The sequence below is a fragment of the Neltuma alba genome, unplaced genomic scaffold (genome assembly GCF_004799145.2).
Source record: "Neltuma alba isolate B1F8T4 unplaced genomic scaffold, ASM479914v2 tig00012791_pilon, whole genome shotgun sequence".
Classification (NCBI taxonomy): domain Eukaryota; kingdom Viridiplantae; phylum Streptophyta; class Magnoliopsida; order Fabales; family Fabaceae; genus Neltuma; species Neltuma alba.
Genome location: NW_021637192.1, coordinates 8,824 through 32,172, shown reverse-complemented (window position 1 = coordinate 32,172; position 23,349 = coordinate 8,824). Strand labels below are relative to the sequence as shown.

Below are 23,349 nucleotides of genomic sequence, written 5' to 3'. Positions count from 1 at the left end.
TAAGGAATTTTGAATAAAATGAATATAGAGGTGTTAATTTGGATAACAGTTGATATATTTAATTGTTCTATAGTATTTATGGTCATTTTTTTAGGTAATGATAATTTTGTTTCCCTCAATTTGATATTATCACCAGGCGATTGAGGCAATTCGATGCATGTTGTTGGATGCAAGCAAGATAGAAAGCATCACATTGATGGCTAGCCATTTTCGAAGAATGCATTATTTAATGTCCCTTCAAGTTTGCAAGTCAGATCGAGGAAAGCCTTCAAAGTTGAATATTTGTGAGCCATTGGATTATCTTTCTAAAGAATTAAGGTTTCTTAGTTGGGAAGAATATCCACTACCATCTGTGCCATTACAATTTTGTGCTAAAAATCTCATTGAACTTAATTTGCCTAACAGTAATATCCAACAGCTTTGGGATCAGGTACGTATAGTTTCTCATATGTCATAATTTTTTTTTGTTGTGATTCTAAGAAACATTGACTAAAGTAATTCACAATGCAAATGTTTGCTTTATTACTATCTTTAAATTGATGGTAGTAGTAATTGTACTATCTGCGGAGAGTCCAACTGTTCTTGTAATGGGCATGAAAAAAATTGTTGAGTAAATTGTACATGCGTGTAGTTATGTAATTTATTTAACACTATTACTTTGTTTTTTTTCCCCCAGCAATTTCCAAATCTAAAGAAAATAAATCTATGGGATTCAAAAAATCTCAAGGTACTCCCAGATTTGTCTCAAGCCCCTAATATTGAAACTATATATCTTAATGGTTGCATCAATTTGGGTCAAATCCATTCTTCGACTGTCCCGAAACAGAATGTCAATTTATTTATAGAAGATCGTGGGCCGATGCAAATAAATGTCGGGGGCAGTATGAAAGGGAGAAGTTCATCAGGTTTAGTGATTATGCACAATTATTTAGATCTTGTCGATTTGACATTCAATAAAGTGACAATGAAGATGATAGTATGTGGCAAGATGATGTGTGGTGTTGGATTTGAGCATGTGACAATGCCATTGAAAGAGACGACAGAATTCATGAGAATGGGAATACAAAGTTTGGCGACTTTACTTCCATTTGTGAGGATAGTTGAATGGTTGGAGGGTCTAATTGAGTTTGGGCATGATTTCAACCAACATCATACCTATCATGTTGATCATCATTACAACAAAAAGACTACTTTAGTATTACTGTGAGGGTGAGGGGTGATAGAGGCAAAGGGTGTGTGGAAGATGATAAAGAAGAGGATGAGGATGATAGAGAAATGATTAGTGAGAATGAAAGAGAAATAAGTAGTAAAGGTGATCAAGTAGTAGAGATGACATTATTATTAATGGAAGATGAACAAGAAGAGGCCAATGAGGATGATAGTAGGATGGACGATACATTCTTAACAACACTACTTATTCCCAACACCATCTCTCGCTGGTCACTATTGATTCGACTGACATTAAAAGAGGGTGATAGTATTGGAAATAATAATGCAGGTTGCAGTAGCATCCCTCAAGTTTCAATATTCCTCAAATCACTTAATGAAGATTGCGGAAGGAGGATTCAGCCTCTCTTAGCAGTACAACTCTCTTCCCCACTATCCCCTTTGTCTCATCATTCTTTCACAGTCTTTTATAACTACTTGGAGAAGACGCTGATGCCCCAACATCCTCATTTTCTTCTTTTCAGCAGTGAATACGGGTTAAATAATTATTTTTGTGGTAATGACTTAGTTGTTCGCTTTATGAAGGACTAGTGATGATATTAATTATCATTTAAATTTTTCAGGTCATAAAATTATCAGTCTCATTTTTTTAATTACATATTAATATTATTTTTTTATGAAATATTAATTTTTCTGTTTTTTTAATATGTAATTCATGTACGGAGGGCTTCCTCATAACTTAATCACATAAAACTTGTTAATCTTATTTTCGCTTCACAATAACTGCACCTGTTGTGTGTGTTATTCTCCATGTGATGTGAGTATAATAACTAGCGTGACAAACAATTTCCTTACTAAGCAATTTTATTATGAGAAAGTAGAACGATTACTTATGAATTAGCTCAACTTGTAAATGTTAAAATGTTATGATATTTAAATTGTAAACTACAATAAAATAAAAGATATTTGTTTGATCAGCCACCGTCAATCATTCCAAGTTGATCAACGTGGTTAATTGCCATTGTGGTCATTTACAATTTTTTTCAAAAAAGAATTTATTTATACTTGGTTTTCTCACTTGAGATCTAGCAGTAATTTTCCCTTCATAATTTTCCCTTCATATTATATGAAATCAAAGATATATATAAATATATATATTGAATTGTGATTTATTGAGCCCTTCCTCACAACTTTAGAAAACACTCGAGAAATTATTAATCTTAACGTTTCTTTTCAATAATTGTTCTATCATTTGTTACTTTGTGCTCGTGTACATTGTATAACTTATTTAAAAACAAGTGGAGAAATAATTTTCTATTGCAAAGCAATTTCGTTGGGATTATTCATTATTTACTATACATAGAGTATCCTCCAACTTGTACTTCAAAAACATGTATAGCCTGCTTGCATAACATATATTTTACTAAATTAAACTATAACATAAAGTATTACCATAACTCATATTTTATTACAATAAGTTGTTTACTTAATGAAACGTCATTATTTTTTTCCAGCAAAACCACGTGTCTTTATTCATTAATTTGTCTGGTTGAATGATAATGGGAGAGTGAAAAATTTAATAAGCTTGATTTTTTATGAAAATGAAGTAGGGTTGAAAGATTTTAATTAATGCTTCTTATCTCTTACTCTTATAACTTCTCTCTGTTAATGGACGCACAGTGATACCTATCATTTTTTGACAACGACAAGGTAATAGTTTTTTTTAAAAAAAATTATTCTATATTTTATGCCCTTAATATTTGTTTATTCGTTAAAATTTTCAGTTAGTCTCAATATTTAACTTGAAGTTCCTTAGTTTTATTTGTTTGCATGTTGAAATTTTTTTAGTTAGACTCGACCATAAAAAAAAAATCCTTTCTTTAAATATGACTAAAATTGTTTGGGGCATGCATATATGTTAGGTGTGATTTATTAATCATATTTGAAATAGTTATTAAGTTTTGGAAATGTGGTACAAGTAGCACTAGGACTAGCAGTTAATTGACGAAAGTTCCTGTTTACATTGATTTTACTTACAAGGTTGATAAATCTTTCCAAGTTCATGGCATAGGTAATAACACCAATCTCTTCACTAAATTACTGAATTTATCCTAGTTACATAGAGATTTAATAAAAAAAAGTATAACATATATGCGTAGTCCTTTAAATCTGCATCAAATTTTAGTTTGATCTTAAATTTAAGATGTTAAAATTAAGAAAATAAAAGTACACTTTAAAAACTCAAGAAATTAAAATAAAATTTGATGTAAACTTAAAGTATAAAGCATGTAAAAAAGTGGGGGAAAATAATCACTTGCTATTAATGTATGCAACTTAAATAAGATTTATCTAAGTCTGCATCATCCCACATAATGGAATTGCTATTCAATATGAACGTAATGGATAACTATGCCGCACTTGGACAGATTGCTCATGGAAATATATGTTGTCCACGAAAGCTAAATACGTTAAGAACATAGAAGATTTGAAACTAAAACCTTCTGTAAACTACCAATCCTCACCACTACACTAAATTTTTGCCTTTTAAGGAGAAAAATAAAGTTCCTCAATAAACAATATAATGTTGATTAGATGAGTACAAATATATTATGACAAGTTACTACACAACACTTGATGTCATTATCTGTTTTCCAAGTGCATGATTATGCTGTCCCACTAGATAATTCCTGTGACTTTAACCCGAACAAATCTCCAAAAAGTTTAGGAACCATAGGTGGAAGATTCATGAACTTAGGAGCCATGAAGTTTACGACATTTTCATGAACATTATACCTTCAATGTTGCATTACACAATATAAACAGCAAATTAGTCAAAAATCTCTTTTCAGTTTTGGAGAATTTAGCAATATATATGTATATAAACAAGGAAATGCCATCTTCATCAACTAACCTTATCTTGTGACTTTTTGAGGCCCGACGATTGACAAGTTTCCTTTTCTTTGGTTGCATCTTCTTCAAAGCATAAAGTGCTTTCTCTGTATGATTCACAACAGTGGAAAATAAAAATGTGACTTCGGCTTGCATGGCATAAGGTTAACGCTATGATTTCTAGGAAAGGAGCTCGCGCTAATTCTAGGGTCAAAAAATTTGATCAAAACTATTTAGACGGAAAAAAATAATAAATCACTACTAATTCTTTAATCGTTCTAGGAAACCTTTCATGCTAAATATCAAGTGTAATTTGCTCATACTTGCCAAAATACATTATAAGTTAAACAAAAGATGATGTCCTGACCTGTCTAATATTCCAACGACATCATCAGAAGTAAAAATATAAATACAATATATAAATAATGCTTGTTCAGCCAAAAACAAGACAATTATTACTTGTCAGATGATGTAGGATTGTCTCGAAAAACTCTTTTAGTAATTGTTGACAAAATTCTAAGTCATCAAGAAGTTCGAGATCGCTATCAATATGAGTTTCCTGAACAAATTCGAATTCATAACCGTCATGTTAGAAATAAATATTTCTCTATGTTGCTAAGCACAAACAAACAGAACAGGTAAAAAGGATATTGAAATAATAATTGATAACAAAATGCCAAGCATTGAGAGTATGAAGACTTAAAATCCATGATGAAAACACTTGAATGGCTTCCTTTTAAAATATCACATGGTACATACCAAAATGACTTGCTTTTGTCTACACGATTCAACATGGAGAAAAACACAAAGGTACCCCTTTGATGATGCCTCTGTCGTAAAAGCACTCAATTAAACTAGGTCCCAATTAATTTGTAATTTAGGATCGACCTAGGTTATTACTTCCAATGAGCAATTTATGGGTTTCTTTAGGTAAAAATTCAGGTGATAAAAAAAATGCAATAAATTGGACCTAAACTAAAATGCAAAATTCTAATTCTAAATGTAAAATGCAAATGTCCTAAAATCTATATGAAAATTAAATCAAACTAAATGAATGCAATGCAATTTTTGGGGGGTTTTTTGAAGGAAAATAAAAATAATGAATAAAGAAAATTAATCAGAAAGCAAAGAGAATTAGCAAGTAAAAGTTAAGAAGTTTCTCTTCGGTGAGGTAGAGGGGACAACTTAGGATTCGCATGAATTCAACCTTCATAACCTTAATCAGGTAATTAGACCGAAAGGAGATGATAAGAGAGTGGAATTAATAAACTTAACTACCTACTTGAAATAAAGAAAACCCTTAACTTCAAAAACCCTTAAACCATTAGAGAACTCATAACAGTATAAGGTTGGTTAATTAAGCCTATTAAAACCAATGAAGATAATTCAATTAATTCTGAAAATTATGTTTGAAATTATCCAATTAAACAATTAGACAATTAACCAACTTAATTAAACAATTAAGAGGCAAAAGAACTCAAATTTTGCAATTCAAACCACATTGATAATTAAACTCATAATGAAAACTCAATTAACAATGCAAAGGTTCTAAACATAAATTCCAACAAGTGTCTCAATACAAACAAAATCCAAATATTAATCCAATCCAAGGATAAAAATGACAATCTAGAACTAAATTGTCTCACAAAAATATAACTCAAAATTATTTAAAACTAAATAATCTCAAGTCCTTGAATTAAAAAGATAAATGGAACATCACTCCCTTGTGGTCTTCAAGTGTTAGCCCAAGGCTCAAGTCTCCTCCATGCTCCTCCCAAGTTGCCTCCTTAATAAGCTTAAGCTTCCATTAACTGTCTCCTCCTCCAGGCTCCTTAGTGCAATTCATGGTTGTGTGACGCAATGAATGGTGAAAGTGATAGTGATGTTGGGTGGATAACTGAGAAGTGGCGTGACTGGAGGGATGGAGAACAATGAATATTTTATGGGTAAGAGATGGAGTAGGCGTTGAGTTCTTCCGTCCGTGTGAATGGAGAAGGAAAGAGTAATCTAGGCATAGGCTGGAGGGATTATTTTAATGAGAGAAAAGGAAATTCTCTTGGATCCAAAACTCAAGTCCATTAGTAATTAATTGACTCACTTGATATTAGCTATTAGATTGTGCTTAGATTCCAAGAAACAATCTTGCACCATTGGATTTCCTATATACTCTTTCTTGACCTACAAGAATTTAAGTGCATCCATTAATGTAGATTATATCCAAATATAATCAAAAATTAAATATCACATATGCATAAAAATTAGACAAGAAATTGCAAAGCTTTCTAAAAATAATCTTTTTAAAAATATGAGACTTGTTTCTAAAGAAATAGAAAAATTAATTCCAAGTCAAAAATAGGAAATCACAAAATATTTATATTTTTAGTCCAAAATCTCAATTTTTATGCAAAATCCAAAAATCAACCGATTAATCCGATAATGCACAAAAAGTTCATTTAAACTCAAAATTATCATTTAAATCCTAAATTATTGTGGGATAAAATATATAAAAATTGGGCTTTATCACTCACCTAGCAAAATCATCAAAGAGTGTGGTTTACTCTGTTTCTTGGCCATATCAAAGCCCATAATTATGCGACAAAAAGAAATCTTTTTGCCAAAAAGATACATTTTCAAAGAACACCATTAAAGCACCAAAGCAAACAATCATCCCCAGTACCTCGAGAGCTCTCAAAGAAGAAAAGGATGTTGGTAAATAATGCTCCCTCTGTTTTGTGTAAATCCTTTTGACGTCTTTAAGACAAAAAAAAAAGAAAAAAAAAAAGAAAGAAAATTTGCTGCAATTCCATCTCTACTTCTTTCTTTTGAAGTGATTTTTGTGCGCGCAGTTTTTTTTTCTTTTGTTTTTTGGGGTGTTACATGGCAATAGTAGTTTGCAACAGAAGAATTATAACTCTATTAATACGTTAAAACAGAGCAAAAATAAGAGAAACAATATAAGCATTCCACATGTTCTTATTCTAAGGTGTGGAATACGAAATTACTACAATTATATGAAAGCTATTTTAGAAAAGTTTACATATGGATTGCATATATTAAGAATATTTTTTCACAAATAATTATCTGAGCTAATTTTTTTTAATCTCTTAAAATTAAAATTAGATATGTACTCCTTACATTTAATACGGGACAGAGACTAAGAAGGTTGGGGTATTACAATAAAAATTGGAAGGAGGTGGGATATTAGAGCCTCCAAAATATGCATTTTTATAAAAGTTGTTGTTGATAAAAAAAACATGAAATAAATAAGCAAAGTTTAGTTGTCTCGCAACTTCGTCCCAGTTTCGAAATATTTATAAAGAGGGGCAAAAAAAAAAAAAAACGAAAGAGAAAAGGAGACACACCCTCACCCTCCGAACAAGCAAATGGCCAAATGATGATACAAGGAAGCAACACCGCAATCCGCAAAAGTGACAAACGGGACACGACTTGGCGTGTTGACTCAGCCTTCCACCATTAAATTTTACTTTTTTATGTTAAATTAATTTAAATTTATTGTATTATGTAAATTTTTTTTATCATGTTTTATTATTTATTAAAACTCATGTCTATTTTGGTAATTTTACAAACAAACTTATTTTTATTCAATCATAATCCAAATAATCTTTTACCTAATCTAATTTTTACAAACTAATTTTTAAAAACTCCATTTCAAACACAATTCACCTTATTCAATTTAACTTTTATTCAATCTTATTTTTTTAAAAAAATCATATTAAAAATAAGCTATTTTTTCTAGTACTAATCCAAAATCTATTCTAAAAATAAGCTACTTCAAATCCAAAGCACAAAGGCTTTGTTTTAACTCAACCGGCAAAATCATCAATGAGTGTGGTTTACTCTGTTTCTTGGCCATATCAAAGCCCATAAATATGCGACAAAAAAGGAACTTTTTTGCCAAAAAGATACATTTTCAAAGAACACCATTAAATTAAGCACCAAAGGAAACAATCATCCCCAGTACCTCGAGAGCTCTCAAAGAAGAAAGAGATGTTAGTAAATAATGCTCCCTCTGTTTTGTGTAAATCCTTTTAACTTCTTTACACACACAAAAAAAGAAGAAAATTTGCTACAATTCTATCTCTACTTCTTTCTTTTGAAGTGATTTTTGTGTGCGCAGTTTTTTTTTCTTTTTTCTTTTTGGGTGTTACATGGCAATACTAGTTTGCAACAGAAGAATTATAACTCTATTAATATGTTAAAACATAGCAAAAATAAGAGAAACAATATAAGCATTCCACATGTTCTTATTCTAAGGTGTGGAATACGAAATTACTACAATTGTATAAAAGCTATTTTAGAAAAATTTACATGTGGATTGCATATATTAAGAATATTTTTTCACAAATAATTATCTGAACTAATTTTTTTTAATCTGTTAAAATTAAAATTAGATATGTACTCCTTACATTTAATACGGGACAGAGAATAAGAAGGTTGGGGTATTACAATAAAAATTGGAAGGCGGTGGGATATCAGAACCTCGAAAATATGCATTTGTATGATTGTCAAACAGTGCTGTGCGCATAAAGAACGTAACGCTATGTCGGCCCCAAGAGCAAGAGCTTGGAAATTTCTTTGTAGAAGAAATAATAAAGAAATTAAAGCACCAAAACCATTAAAGCAACTTTAACGCGCTTACTTTCATTTCCTATAACTAGTTGTAAAATAAATAAAGTTGTTGTTGATTAAAAAAAAACATGAAATAAATAAGTAAAGTTTAGTTTTCTCGCTACTTCGTCCCAGTTTCGAAGTAGTTATAAAGAGAAAAAGAAAAGAAAAGAGAAAAGGAGACACACGCTCACCCGCCGAACAAGCAAATGGCCAAAGGATGATACAAGGAAGCAACACCGCAATCCGCAAAAATGACAAACGCGACACGACTTGGCTTGCTGACTCAGCCTTCCCCCATTAAATTTTACTTTTTTATATTAAATTAATTTAAATTTATTATATTATGTAAATTTGTTTTATTATTTATTAAAACTCATACCTATTTTGATAATTTTATAAACAAACTTATTTTTATTCATTCATAATCTAAATAATCTTTTACTCAATCTAATTTTTGCAAACTAACTTTTTAAAACTCTATTCCAAACACAATTTATCTTACTCAATTTAACTTTTACTCAATCTTACTTTTTTTAAAAATCAGATTAAAAATAAATTATTTTTTCTACTACTAACCCAAACCAAACAGACCTATTATCCCAACAGTCCATAAGCTACTTCAAAAAAACTCCCTCCTCTCGTATACTCCCCTCCTATTTCATAAAGCCCCGCAACTTCGTCCCAACTTCGTCCCACTTGACTGGAAAAGGAGAGGAGGGAAAAAGAAGGGGAGAGAGAAAAGCGACAAACGCGGGATGACTTGGCTGGTTGACCAGGAAGGCTGAACCAAGACATAAATATGGTAGGAATCGAGGCATTTGTTGATCGCTGTATCTGAACAACTTGTTTGAAGAGAAAGCAACTCTGATCTGCAAATTCTGAAAGCTGCCATTTTTGAGACCGAGCTTTGCTTATGAGCTATTTCTTTGGCGCTTCCCTCCACATTCAGGTTCTTTCTTCTCTTTTAATTGCTCTGTCCCATGAATCCATCATCCTTCTATTCTTCTGCCTGCAAAAGATCTATTGTTTATTTCTTTTCCTAGTGCTGCTGATTCAATCTCCTCCTTAGCTCCCTTACTGTCATCCATCTAATAAAACTTAAAAATTTGAATTTCTTTTGCACTTCAACTTCTGAAAAAAAAAAAAAAGTCCTAAAACCTTCAAAGATATGCACGCACTTGATCTATTGATTAAGCTCTTCATTTATTTATTCATATTTTTCTTAATGAAGTAAACGACTGATTTATTTATTTCATTTGAAAAAGCGAAGTGCTTCTTTCGTTCACCTTAATCGCTCCCCATTTCATTGTTATGCGTGAAAAAGGCAACCAGCAGGGCGTATTCTCTTTTCTCGGGATCCATTTTCTTAATCCCACTGATCTCCAGTTTTACCAGTATTTTCCTGGAATTTTTACCCTTTTTTTTTCCCGACAGAAAACAAACAAAAAATATCAATGCATATGAATTTATTCCGTCCAACTTCCTTTGAAAGAAAAAACCATTAACACACGGCCTGGCTAATACGCCTTCAACGCGTGTACTTTTACTCACTGTGGCTCTGCTTCTTTTAAAATAAATCAAGTTGTTGGTAAAAAAAAAAAAAAACAAATCAGTAAAGTTGCTATGTGGAGTGTGGACTGGACTGGTAAGTTGGCCCCACGATGGACTCTTTCTTTCGCACTATTATTCCATCCATAAATATATGCTCTTCATTTTAGCATCAATCGTTACTCTCATCGAGTTGCTATATATTGATCGTTCCGCAACTTGTTCCCACTTGCTAAGTAGTTTTGTTTGATCTTTATATCATGTTAATCAAGAGCCAAACCATCAACACGCGAGCTTCCCGGAAACCGGAATAAGAGCCTCTGAAACACGGAGACAAATACATGTGAGTGAGGCATTTGGTGATCTCTGAATCTGAACTGAAAAGCTTGTTTCAAGAGAAAGCAAAGTTTGCGAGTTCTGAAGCTGCCATTTTGTGAGAGCTATTTCTTTCGCTTCCCTCCACATCCATCCAGGTTCATTTCTTCTCTTTTACTCACTTTATCGCATAGATCCATTATCCTTCTACTGTTTTCCCTGCATCACCCCCGAGGGAATTTTCGCAGAAAAATTCTGCAAAAGATTTTCTTTTTTCTTCTCCCAGTACTAGCTGTTGATTGATTCTCCTCCCTAACTGCTTTGCAGTCGTAGATCTATTGACCTAAGTCTTCATTTATTTTATTCAATTTTTTTAAAATGAAGTAAACAGTTGATTTATTTATTATATTATAAAATTAAAGGCAAAGTGCATGTTCTTTCTTTCATTCTAATCACTCTCCATTTTGTTGTTATGCTTAAAAAAGGCATCACTATAAACCAACAGGGCATATTCTCTTTTTTTTATAATCCACTTGCTTGATCCCACCCATCTCCAGCTTTACCAGTGCTTTCCCTAGTGTCTGTGTTAATCCTAGAAAACTTCATTACATTCAATTATTAATTATTCGTTAAATTTGTTTGAAGAACTTGATTGAAGAGGAGAACGTCTGCAAATTAAGCTCGAAACTAACATGTTTTAGACCTTGTGAGCTAATTAAGCTGACATCCACCGGGCTAATACTGTCCATTAATTCTTTTCTTTTTCTCTTTCACTTGCTTCGTCCTGTTAAAATATACCGTTTTGCAAGCATTTCCCTAAAATTGTCGGTGTTTTCTTTACACAGGCCAAATATTGCAAAAAAAAATTTGTTAATTTCTTCTGTTTTCTAGTGTTGATAATCTTGTCCCTAGCTACCTTACTTGCTGAAGGCTGAAGCTAGAAACTTCTATCACAACCATTGCTTCAATGCTCCAAAAAGCTTTATTGATCCTATTGGGAGTATCAATTTCCAAAGCCATCAGACTCATCTCTCGTTCGCGTAATGGTAACCAACCTGTTGCTATCGCTACTAGGTAGCTACCTTCTTCTAAATAACCTCGCACTCTTTATTTTATTGTTTGATTTGCTCCTACACATAACGCAATATCTGTTCACTGTTTGTTTCTTTCTGTAGCTCTGAAGATGATATTATTTTAACTCGTCCTGCTACCAAGTATGATGTGTTCCTTAGCTTTAGAGGAGAAGACACTCGCCACAATTTTGCAAGTTATCTTTACAAAGGACTTCGAAATGCGGGCATTCACACTTTTATGGATCATGAACTTCGAAAAGGAGAATCAATCTCACCGATTCTTCTAAGAACAATAGAGGAATCAGAAATATCTGTGATTATTTTCTCTGAGAATTATGCTTCTTCAACTTGGTGTCTAGACGAGCTTGTTCACATATTAGAATGCAAGCGTAAATTTGGAAGAGTTGTGATACCTGTTTTCTATAACGTAGATCCTTCAAGCATACGCAAACAAAATGGGTATTTTGGAAAAGGATTTGATGCATTGAAGCAAAGATTTAAAGACAACCCAGAAGAATTGCAAAAGTGGAGAAATGTTTTAATCCAATCTACAAATCTCTCCGGATGGGATTCCCACAGTACCAGGTAGCTTCAAAAATGTTCCTTTCGTTGTTGGTATTGGGGATTTATTCAATTAATTTTTAGAATTCTAGCAAATTATTGTTGTTTTTATTTGTTGGTTTTGGGCATTTATGCGTTTTTTTTTTTAACATTTATGCTAGACCTGAATTCAAACTTATTGAAGAGATTGTCAAGGATATTTTGAGAAAGTTGAACTATGCGTCATCATCTCATCTTGAAGGACTCATTGGCATTGCTGGACATGTTAGAAACATTCAAAGGCTTCTAATTGAGACCCGTATTGTGGGAATATGGGGTATGGGCGGTGCTGGTAAGACCACACTTGCTAAAGCTATACTTCAGGAGTTAAAAGCTCAATTTGATGCTTTCTCGTTTATTGAAAATGTCAAAGAGCAATTAAAAAGAATTAGTTTGGATGAGCTGCAGAAGAATTGCCTTAAAGAATTATTAAAAGATGAGGATATTAGCATCTATGACATAAAATCCACTTTTGTGAAAAATAGGCTTCAGAGAAAAAAAATTCTTCTTATACTTGATGATGTGGACAATTCAACAGTAGCGGTAGATTTAACTAGGGTACTTGATTGGTTTGGAGAAGGAAGTAGAATTATTATCACATCAAGGGACATGCAAGTGCTGAAGAATGCTTCTGCGACATTCTCAACATATCATGTTCCGGATTTGGATTTTGAAGATGCTTTTCATCTCTTCAATTTGAAAGCATTCAAGCGAGATGAGCCATCTAAAGGTTACATGGAGTTATCAAAATCAGTAGTGAAATATTGTCACGGAAACCCGTTAGCCCTAGTAGTGCTGGGTTGCTTCCTTTATGGCAGGCAAAAAGAAGAGTGGGAAAGTGCTTTGGAAAAACTAAGTCAAGCTCCACCCAAGGACATTGTTGATGTTCTGAGGTTGAGTTTCGATGGACTTGATGACAAACAGCAAAATATGTTTCTTGACCTGGCATTCTTAATCAGGCAAGGAGTTCATATTTCTTTGAACCTATTGAGACAATTATATTGTTCTTCTATGCATATTGAGATAAGTGTTCTAAGAGAAAAGTCTCTCATTTCATTTAATGATCATAATGATTTCATTGAGATGCATGATCTTCTGAGGGAAATGGGCCTTGAAATTTCAAGCCAACAATTACTCTCTGGTCGTAAAACACATGTTCGACTATGGAGGCATGAGGACATTTATTACTTTTTCCACAATGACCAGGTAATAGTTTACGTTTTAGTTATATTCTTTATTTTCTTAGTAGTTAATATTTCTTTTCCTTGTGATGTATTTTCTTAAATTTATTTGTTTATGCATTAAATTCTTCGATAAGTTTCAATATCTGCCCAAATAGACCTTTTTTTTTAAAAAAAAAAATTCTTTCTTTGACTAAAATTCGTTAGAGCAAAGCAAAGTCTTTTTATTAGGTGTGATTTTTTAAACTTCAAATTTTTTTTATAATTAAAAATTTCAAAAAAAATTTCAAAATATATTGGGTTTTATATTAAATATATTCACTACGCTAGATGTTATATTGAATTTGGTCATAAAAATATATTATTGAATTTGGTCCTAAATATATTAGGTGTAATTTTAAGCTTAAACTTTTAAACTTTCTATTAGTTCTGACATAGAATATGATTAGGATGATGTAAGACGTATTTTTAAATTTAGAGCGTGAACGATCCTTGATAAATTATAGAATTATCCACGAAAATTGACATTTGTTATATTAATTGATAGCAGTAGCAAAAATTGATGTTGTATGAAAGTGATTGCGTGTATACTTACACACTGCACATGCATGCTCGCGCATTTTCTTGATAAAAATTTAGTAATATTGCAAAAAGGTACAAATTATGAAATTTAAACATAATTTGTATATACCGGGCGGTTCTATATACTCTAGTCTTAAGAATTTAAGCATGTTCGTTTGGTTGTCCCCGCGAGCCTGCGTGTATTTGTTTTGTCCAATTTATTTATTGTAAGATAAATGAGTTGTTTGAATAAAGTGCACAAAGGTATACTCATTTAGAAATTCCTAAAAGAAGCTATCAAAAAAAAAGAAGAAATTCCTAAAAGAAATATATTTAATTGTTCTATTTATTATTTGATCACCTTTTGCACATTACCCATTTTTCCCCCATAATCTCATCAGTAGGCGACTGAGGCAATTCAATGCTCATGATTAGACATGAAGAAGATAAACAGGATTGCAATAACAATTAGTAATATTCAGAAGAATTATAATTTAAAATTAGCTGGGTCTTTCGTGACGCGTTGTTTTAAAAGATAAAATTAGTGTATAAAAAATTTTCATTAACTGATACATGCGTACGCTTTTGTGAGCATAATTTACCGTTATTTGGAGTACAATGGGAAAATAAAAATAATAATTTTTTGCTTTTATAGTTATATTCTAAATATTTGCACATGCATATAGGTATACGCATCCGTGTGTCTGCATACTTATGATTCTTGAGAAATTCATATATTACGGGAAAAACATGAATTGTAAGGAATTTTGAATAAAATGGATATAGCGGTGTTAATTTGGATAAAAGTTGATATATTTAATTGTTCTATGGTATTTATGGTCATTTTTTTAGGTAATGATAATTGTGTTTCCCTCAATTTGATATTATTACCAGGCCATTGAGGCAATTCGATGCATGTCGTTGGATGCAAGCAAGATAGAAAGCATCACATTGATGGCTAGTCATTTTCGAAGAATGCGCTATTTAATGTCCCTTCAAGTTTACAAGTCAGATCAGGGAAAACCTTCAAAGTTGAATATTTGTGAACCGTTGGATTATCTTTCTAAAGAATTAAGGTTTCTTAGTTGGGAAGAATATCCACTGCCGTCTGTGCCGTTACAATTTTGTGCTGAGAATCTCATTAAACTTAATTTGCCTGACAGTAATATCCAACAGCTTTGGGATCAGGTACGTATAGTTTCTCATATGTCATAATTTTTTGTTGTTGTGATTCTAAGAAACATTGACTAAAGTAATTCACAACGCAAATGTTTGCTTATTACTATCTTTAAATTGATGCTAGTAGTAATTGTACTATCTACGGGGAGTCCAACTGTTCTTGTAATGGGCATGAGAAAAATTGTTGAGTAAATTGTACGTGCGCGTAGTTATGTAATTTATTTAACACTACTGCTTGTTTTTTCCCCCAGCAATTTCCAAATCTAAAGAAAATAGATCTACGGAATTCAAAGAATCTCAGGGCATTCCTAGATTTGTCTCAAGCCCCTATGATTGAAGATATAGTTCTTTTTGATTGCATGAATTTGGGTCAAATCCATTCTTCAACTGTCCCGAAACAAGAAGTCAGTTTATTTGTAGATGGTAGTTGTGGGCCGATGCAAATAAATGTTGGGGGCAATATGAAAGGGAGAAGTCCATCAGGGTTAGTGATTATGCACAATTATTGGGATCTTGACGATTTGTCATTCAATAAAGTGACAATGAAGGTGATGGTGTGCGACAAGATGATGTGTGGCGTTGGATTTAAGCATGTGACAATGCCATTAAAAGAGATGGCAGAATTCATGGGGATTGGAATACAAAGTTTGACGACTTTACTTCCATTTGTAAAGAGAGTTGAATGGTTAGAGAGTCCAGTTGAGTTTGGTCATGATTTCAACCAGCATCATACCTATGATGTTGATCATTTTTACTGCGAGAGTTACTACTCTCATATTGAAGTGTCAGTGAGGGGTGCTAGAGGCAAAAGGGGTGCGGAAGATGATGAAGAAGAGGATGAGGATGATAGAGAAATGATTAGTGAGAATGAAAGAGAAATGAGTAGTAAAGGTGATCAAGCAGTAGAGATGACATTATTATTAATGGAAGATGAACAAGAAGAGGCTGATGAGGCTGATAGTAGGATGGACGATACATTATTAACAACACTACTTATTCCCAACACCATCCCTTGCTGGTCACTATTGATTCGACTGACATTAAAAGAGGGTGATAGTATTGGGAACAATAATGCAGGTTGCAGCAGCATCCCTCAAGTTTCAATATTCCTCAAATCACTTAATGAAGATTGCAAAACGAGGATTCAGCCTCTCTTAGGAGTACAACTCTCTTCCCCACTATCCCCTTTACCTCATCATTCTTTCAAAGTCTTTTATAACTACTTGAAGAGGACGTCAGAACATCCTTATTTTCTTCTTTTCAACAGTGACTGCCAGTCAAATAATTATGTCTATGATTATGACTTAGTTCTTACCCTTGAGATGTACTGGTGATGATATTAATTATCATTTAAATTTTTCAGGTCATAAAATTATCAGTCTCATTTATTTTTTTTATTACATATTAATATTATGTTTCTATGAAATATTAATTTTTCTGTTTTTTAAATATGTAATTCGTGTACGGAGGGCTTCCTCATAACTTGATAACATAAAAATTGTTAATCTTATTTTCGCTTCACAATAACTGCACCCGTTGTGTGTTGCTCTCCATGTGATGTGAGTATAATAACTAGCGCGACAAACAATTTCCTTACTAAGCTCAACTTGTAAATGTTAAAATGTTATAATATTTAAATTGTAACTACATTAAAATAAAATATATTTGTTTGATCGGCCATCAGGCAATCATTCCAAGTTGATCAATGTGGTTGATTGGCATTGTGATTATTTACACTTTTTTTTCCCAAAAAAAAATCTATTTATACTTGGTTTTCTCGCTTGAGATATAATGATAATTTTCCCTTCACATTATATGACATTAAAGATATATATATTTTTTGAAGTGTGATTTATTGAGTGTTTCCTCACAACTTTAGAAAATACTCTAGCAATTATTAGTCTTAGTGGTTCTTTTCACACTACAAAAAAAAAAAAACATGCAATTAGCGACGTCACTAATTAGCCACTGATTAGCGATGGAATTTTCTGTTACTAATTCTGCTTACCACCTGACTCTGCCTGCAATGTGTGTCGCCACCACATAATTCCTCTTCAAAGTGACTTCCCTATGGCTGGAACCCGGAACCTCTTTTGTGCACATGTGCAGCTTTAACAGTTGAACTGCAATAAACCTGTTGACTTATTATATAATATTCTTTTACACAAACAATTATATACACATATATATTATTAAAAACTTAAAAAAACTATATGATAATTTTAATCATAACTATTTTAACGACAAAATAATTTTTAAACACTTGTTTTACTACTTATGTTATAATGTTTTATTTTTTTAAAAATATTTTTAATATAATTTCAATTTCCAATGACACTAATTTTGAATTTTAAATCATAAGTAATTTTTTTATAAATAAATTTTAAATTTATATTTTAATTAACATTGATAAGATATCTGATTTAATTATATATGTATTGTATTACATTATATTATATTATCTATATATGTTTTATATATTTGATGATAAATATTTATAATTAGTAAAAAAATTCTAGTTATTCAAAAAATAGCTACTATAATAAAATCTAATAAATCATTTTATATTAAAAATTAAATGATTTGAATGGATTATGATAAACAATATTCTCCTACTTCTATATGTATCCTGTGTGATTTATTTTCTTAAAATTCTTTATATATTGCATAGAAGACCAAAATCAATCCATATCATGGATATTAATTATATCACGATTAAATTTTATTATTTAATGATTGAAATTCAAAATTCACTTCAATATTAGTTTGGTTTTGAATTTCTATCATTTATTATATCTTTCAATATATTGTACATATAAGAAAATTATTTCTTTTTTATATCAGTTTGTATAAGAAAGTTATTAACATTCTTATTATATTTTTTAATTATTATTTTATAATTAAAAATATATTTAAATCATTATATTCTTAATTATGTTGTTATATAAATTGTTGTAAGATTACAATCTAAAATAATAAAATTTAAAATTAGTGACTGATTAGCGATAAAATTCGTGAGGAAAACTTTTGTAACAAACAAAGTGACGAAAATTTCCGACGGAAAAAAATTCCATCACTAAATATTTAGTGACGGATTTTTTGACGGATTAGCGATGGAATTTAGCGACGGAATTTAGCGACGAACAGAAATTCCGTTGCTAATCCATAACTAATATTAGTGATAGAAAAATTCCGTTACTAATCCATTGCTAAATTTAGTGACAGAATTTTCGTCGATAATCTATTGGAAATTAGCCATGAAATAATTTTCTATCACTAATTCCATCAGTAACGAGCTGTTTTTTTATAGCGTCAGTAATTGTTCTATCATTCGTTACTTTCTGCAAGCGTACCTTGTATAACTTATTTATAAATAAGTGGAGAAATGATTTTCTATTACGAAGCAATTTCCTTGGGATTATTCATTATTTACCGTACATAACGTATCCTCTAACTTGTACTTCAAAAACATGTATAGTCTGCTTGCATAAAATAAATTGTACTAAATTAAACTATAACATAATGTATTATCATAACTCATATTTTATTACAATAAATTGTTCACTTCATGAAACGTCATTATTTTTTTTTACAGCAAAAACCACATGTTTTTATTCATTAACTTTGTCTGGTTGAATGATAATGGGAGAGTCGAAATTTTAATAAGTTTGATTTTTTATGAAATGAAGTAGGGTTGAAAGATTTCAATCAAATTTTCTTATCTCTTACTTTTATAACTTCTCTATATTAGTGGAAGCACAATGATAGCTATCATCAATATATATATATATACACAAACTCTTCCACCAAGCCACTCTCAAAATGGCTCTGTATTGGCTCCACACTTGAGTCACTTTTCACAAGCCATCATAAATAATAGATCGCCTGCAGATAGGATTCCTGGGCTTCGTGCATTGTGGCTCAACTAAGTGGCTGCGTGCAACATTGTTTTAATAGGCTTTGAAATGCAATCGGACAAAAACCGTTGAAAATATTTCTCTTTCTTACTTTTAAGAAATATATAAAAAAATATAAAATATAAAACTAGAAATCAGAGAAGAAGAAAAATACTAATATTTGAGAAAGTCAATATATGAAAATTTTTATAAATTTCATTTAAACCTGGAGTCTTAGAAACTTTTTTTATTATCTAACATAATCTTATAAAATATTTATTTTAAAAATTTATTTTTCCCATTTTAAATAAATCACAAGAATTTTCATTAAATATATAAGTATTTTTTTGTGCAATTTTTAATATAAAATTCAATTATAAAAGCGAGGTAATATGAAAGGTTGTGTTTCCGCATCCGAATAGGTCTTTCAGGATCAATGATTAATTGCTATCTACAAATTTCTTGACCTATTTCTCTTACAAGATCATGCATCTCAATTCCACCAAATTGATTCATCAAAAATAGAGATCTTTCTTTGAGAACACTTATCTTAATATGCATAGAAAAGTCATAGAAGCTTCTTATAAAGTTTAAAGAAATCTTATAACTTATTTCACTCAATAAATGTGCCAAGTCAAGAAACACATTCTTTTACTTCTCATCAAGACCATCAAAACTCAATTTGAGCACTATAAAAAGTCCTTTTGTGGAGCTTGTTTTAGTTTTTCCAATGCATTTTCCCACTGCTATTTTGTTCTATTGTACATAAAGCAACCCAACCCTACAAGAGTGTTAACGTGTTTCCTTGACAATAACCAACAAACAAATTTGATAACTCCAAATAACTTTTAAATGGATCATTTTGCTGAAATGCTTTCAAATTGAAGAGATTTAGAGTATGACAGAACTCTAATTTCTGAACATGATATGTTACAGATACAGAAGCATTCTTAAGAACGTGCATATCCCTTGATGTAACAACAATTCTACTTCCTTCTCCAAACCAATCACACAATTTGATTAAATCTCCAGCTGTTAATAAATTGTCCACATCATCAAGTATCAAAAGAATCTTTTTTCGTTGGAGCCTACATTTCACAAAAGTGGATTTCATGTTATAGATGTGAAGACCCTCCTCTTTTAATAATTCTTCAAGGCATTCTTCCATTAATTTGTTCAGCCCAAACCTTGCTAGTTGTTCTCTTACATTTCCAACAAAGGAGGAAGCTTCAAATTGTGCTTTCAAATTGCAAAACACAACTTTGGCAAGTGTAGTCTTACCTATACCACCCGTGCTCCATATTCCCACAATCCGAGCATGTATCAGGAGTTCTTGAATTTTCTCAATTTGATGATTAATGGCCACAAGTCCTTCAAGATGACATGATGTCAATGCACAGTAGTTCAGTTTGCTCAAGATACCTTTGACAATTTTTTTAATGAGTTTGGTCTCTGGCCTAGCACAAATTCATTCTTTTTTAGAAAAATGCATGTTTAATAGACAGAAAAATCAAGTATAAATCAAAAATGCTAGGGCAATTTGGTAGACTTGTGAAATTAGCATGGATGAGCAAATTTTAAAACACTGTCAGTTCATGAACAAAGCTCTGTTTTTTGTTTTTTGTTTTCCATATGCATACACACACACACGCACTCTCAAGGCACATGATCTACCTTAGAAGGTACCTGATATTCTTGGAATCCCATCTAGAGAGGCTTGCAGATTGGATCAAAGCATTTTTCCACTTCTATAATTTGTTTGGGTTGTCTTTAAATCTTTGCTTCAGTTTAGCAAATCCATCTCCAAATCTCCCACTTTGATTGTGAACATTTGATGGATCAATTTTGTATAAAATAGGCTCACAATCCTTCCAAATTTTTTCTTGCGTTCTAGCGTGTGAACAAGCTTATCTAGACACCCAGTTGAAGAAGCATAATCTGCAGAGAAAATAATGACAGGCATCTCTGATTCATCTATGGTCCTTAGAAGAACCGGTGAGATATCTTCTCCTTTGTGGAGTTTGTGATCCATAAAAGTTTGAATGTTTGCTTTACAAAGTGCTTCATAGAGATAACTTGCAAAATTGTGACGAGTATCTTCCCCTCTAAACCTAAGAAATACATCATACTTGGTGGTAGGAAGAGCAGCAGCAATATGAGGAGGAAGAGGAGGAGGAGAAACCTTTGAAACTGAAACAGCATCACCTTTGAAACTACGGATACAGAAATGAGAAATGGATAATTAATTAGTTAATCGAGCAAGAAGATAAAGCATATGGGGTTTTTAGAGGCAGTAATTAATTACTTCTCTTTAACAGCAGCAGGATGGTTAACATGAAGTGATGAAGGAGAGATAAATCTGATAACTTTATTCGTTGCTATAGCCAATAAGATCAAGAAACCTTCCATGAGCGTTAAAGAAATGGTTAAATCCATGGGATAGATGCAAATTTCCTGCTTCAGTCTTCAAATTCAGCAATCAAATAGCATTACGATCAGCAACGAGATGAAAACAAAGGGGAGAGAAGAAGGAAACTAACTGGTTTCTTTATATATAAACTATATAAACCGCGTCTCTTGATAACAATTAAAGCTGTATTATTGGCATTGCCTAAGTCCATGATTAAAGAAAGACAAAGATACAAGTTGGTCATTTAAGTAAGCCATAAATTACTTTATTCGATATAATAATGTAAGGACTTATTCTACGGTCAAGAAGGAGATCATGTGGAATCAATCTGAAAGACTTAAAACTCAATTGCCAATGCTGATGAGTGAGATCGGTATTAATAATCTTTATTTGGACTACATGAGTTGGTCGATAAAGAAAGGGCAAACACGTGTGAATATTTGTATAACCTGCAAACAAGGTTACACTTTAATAGATAAATAAATTACTTTAAATGTCACCAATAATTGTGTAGGTTCGCTATGGCATGTGTGCCTTAGTCGCAGTTTATATATGCTGAAGTTATATAGATATTTCGTAGAAGAAGATAGTAGTATGAAACCTTGTTCTTGTATTACATACTGTTCTTAATATAAAAACTAATTTGATTTTTAATTTAATCCTAAATATAAGATCATAATCCACTCTATCTCTCATATTTATCTATTTTTTTAAAATAATCATTATAGTAATTGCACATGTTAAAAGTTTCATCAAATGATATTTTTAGCTAATACATATGATTAGTCAGGGTATTTTAAAAAAGATAATACTTATTTATTACAAATAACTAATTTAGTTAATTTTCTTAATCTCTATAAATTAGTCAACTAGATCTTATATTAAAAACCGGAAGTAGTATTTTTTAAGAAATTTCCACGCTATAGTTAGCTGTTGCGGCCGGCATGAACTTTGAAAGGATTGCCCTCGTTTACCTTTCTAATCAAGTTGTCCTTTATATACAAAATTATTCTCAATAAAACGTGCCTTGATCATTTAAAAGGTGAAATGGCCGAGAAGGAGACTAAGGGTCCATTTAGATTGACGGTGAAAAAAGTAACTTATTTTCGATCTGAGTTTTAGAAAAGCAAGATTGGATAATAGTTAAATTGGGTAAGGTGAATTGTATTTGGATTGGAACTTAAAAAAGTTAGTTTATAAAAGTTAGATTAGATAAAAGGTTATTTGGATTATGATCAAATAAAAGTAAGTTTGTTTGTAAAATTACCAAAATAGGTATGAGTTTTAATAAATAATCAAACATGATAAAAAATAAATAAATTTACATAATACAACGAATTTAAATTAATTTAATATGAAGAAGTAAAATTTAATGAGTGAATTAAATTTTAAAACATTAGAGAAATCATAAAAATTTATTGTAAATATAAAGTGAAACATGATTAAAAAAAAGTAAATTTACATAATACAATAAATTTAAATTAATTTAATATGAAGAAGTGAAATTTAATGAGTGAATTAAATTTTAAAACATTAGAGAAATCATAAAAAATTATTGTGAATAAAAAGTCAAACATAATTTCAATGGATAAAAATTTTTTAAACTCCAATTCATTGTATTGTGACAAGATAAAATGAAATAATATTACATAATTAATTAACTAATAGGCTAGGGATAATTGGGTCTTTGATTGTATCACGAACGCGATTCATTTGCGATGAAGATTGTGATGTTACATTTCAAGATGATGGTTGACCAGTTTTAGCTTGATCAAGTTTGCCAACTATATTACCATTTTCATCTTCTACGAAAAGGGTGCCGGAACTTGAATGTTTTCTTATAAGGTTATGAATGGCCATTTTTGCATAAACTATCTACACTTTGTTTGGAACTCATA

General features: G+C 31.3%; 1 protein-coding gene across 1 annotated transcript; it reads left to right on the top strand.

Annotated features, from left to right (window-relative positions):
* The first annotated feature begins 11,416 nt into the window (after positions 1-11,416).
* LOC114730957 (TMV resistance protein N-like) lies at positions 11,417-15,002 on the top strand. Its single transcript, XM_028918072.1, has 5 exons — positions 11,417-11,625; positions 11,727-12,209; positions 12,347-13,430; positions 14,861-14,955; positions 14,984-15,002. Exons 1-5 carry the CDS (start codon positions 11,519-11,521, stop codon positions 15,000-15,002), a joined length of 1,788 nt encoding a protein of 595 aa, XP_028773905.1. The 5' UTR covers positions 11,417-11,518.
* Positions 15,003-23,349: the final 8,347 nt, after the last annotated feature.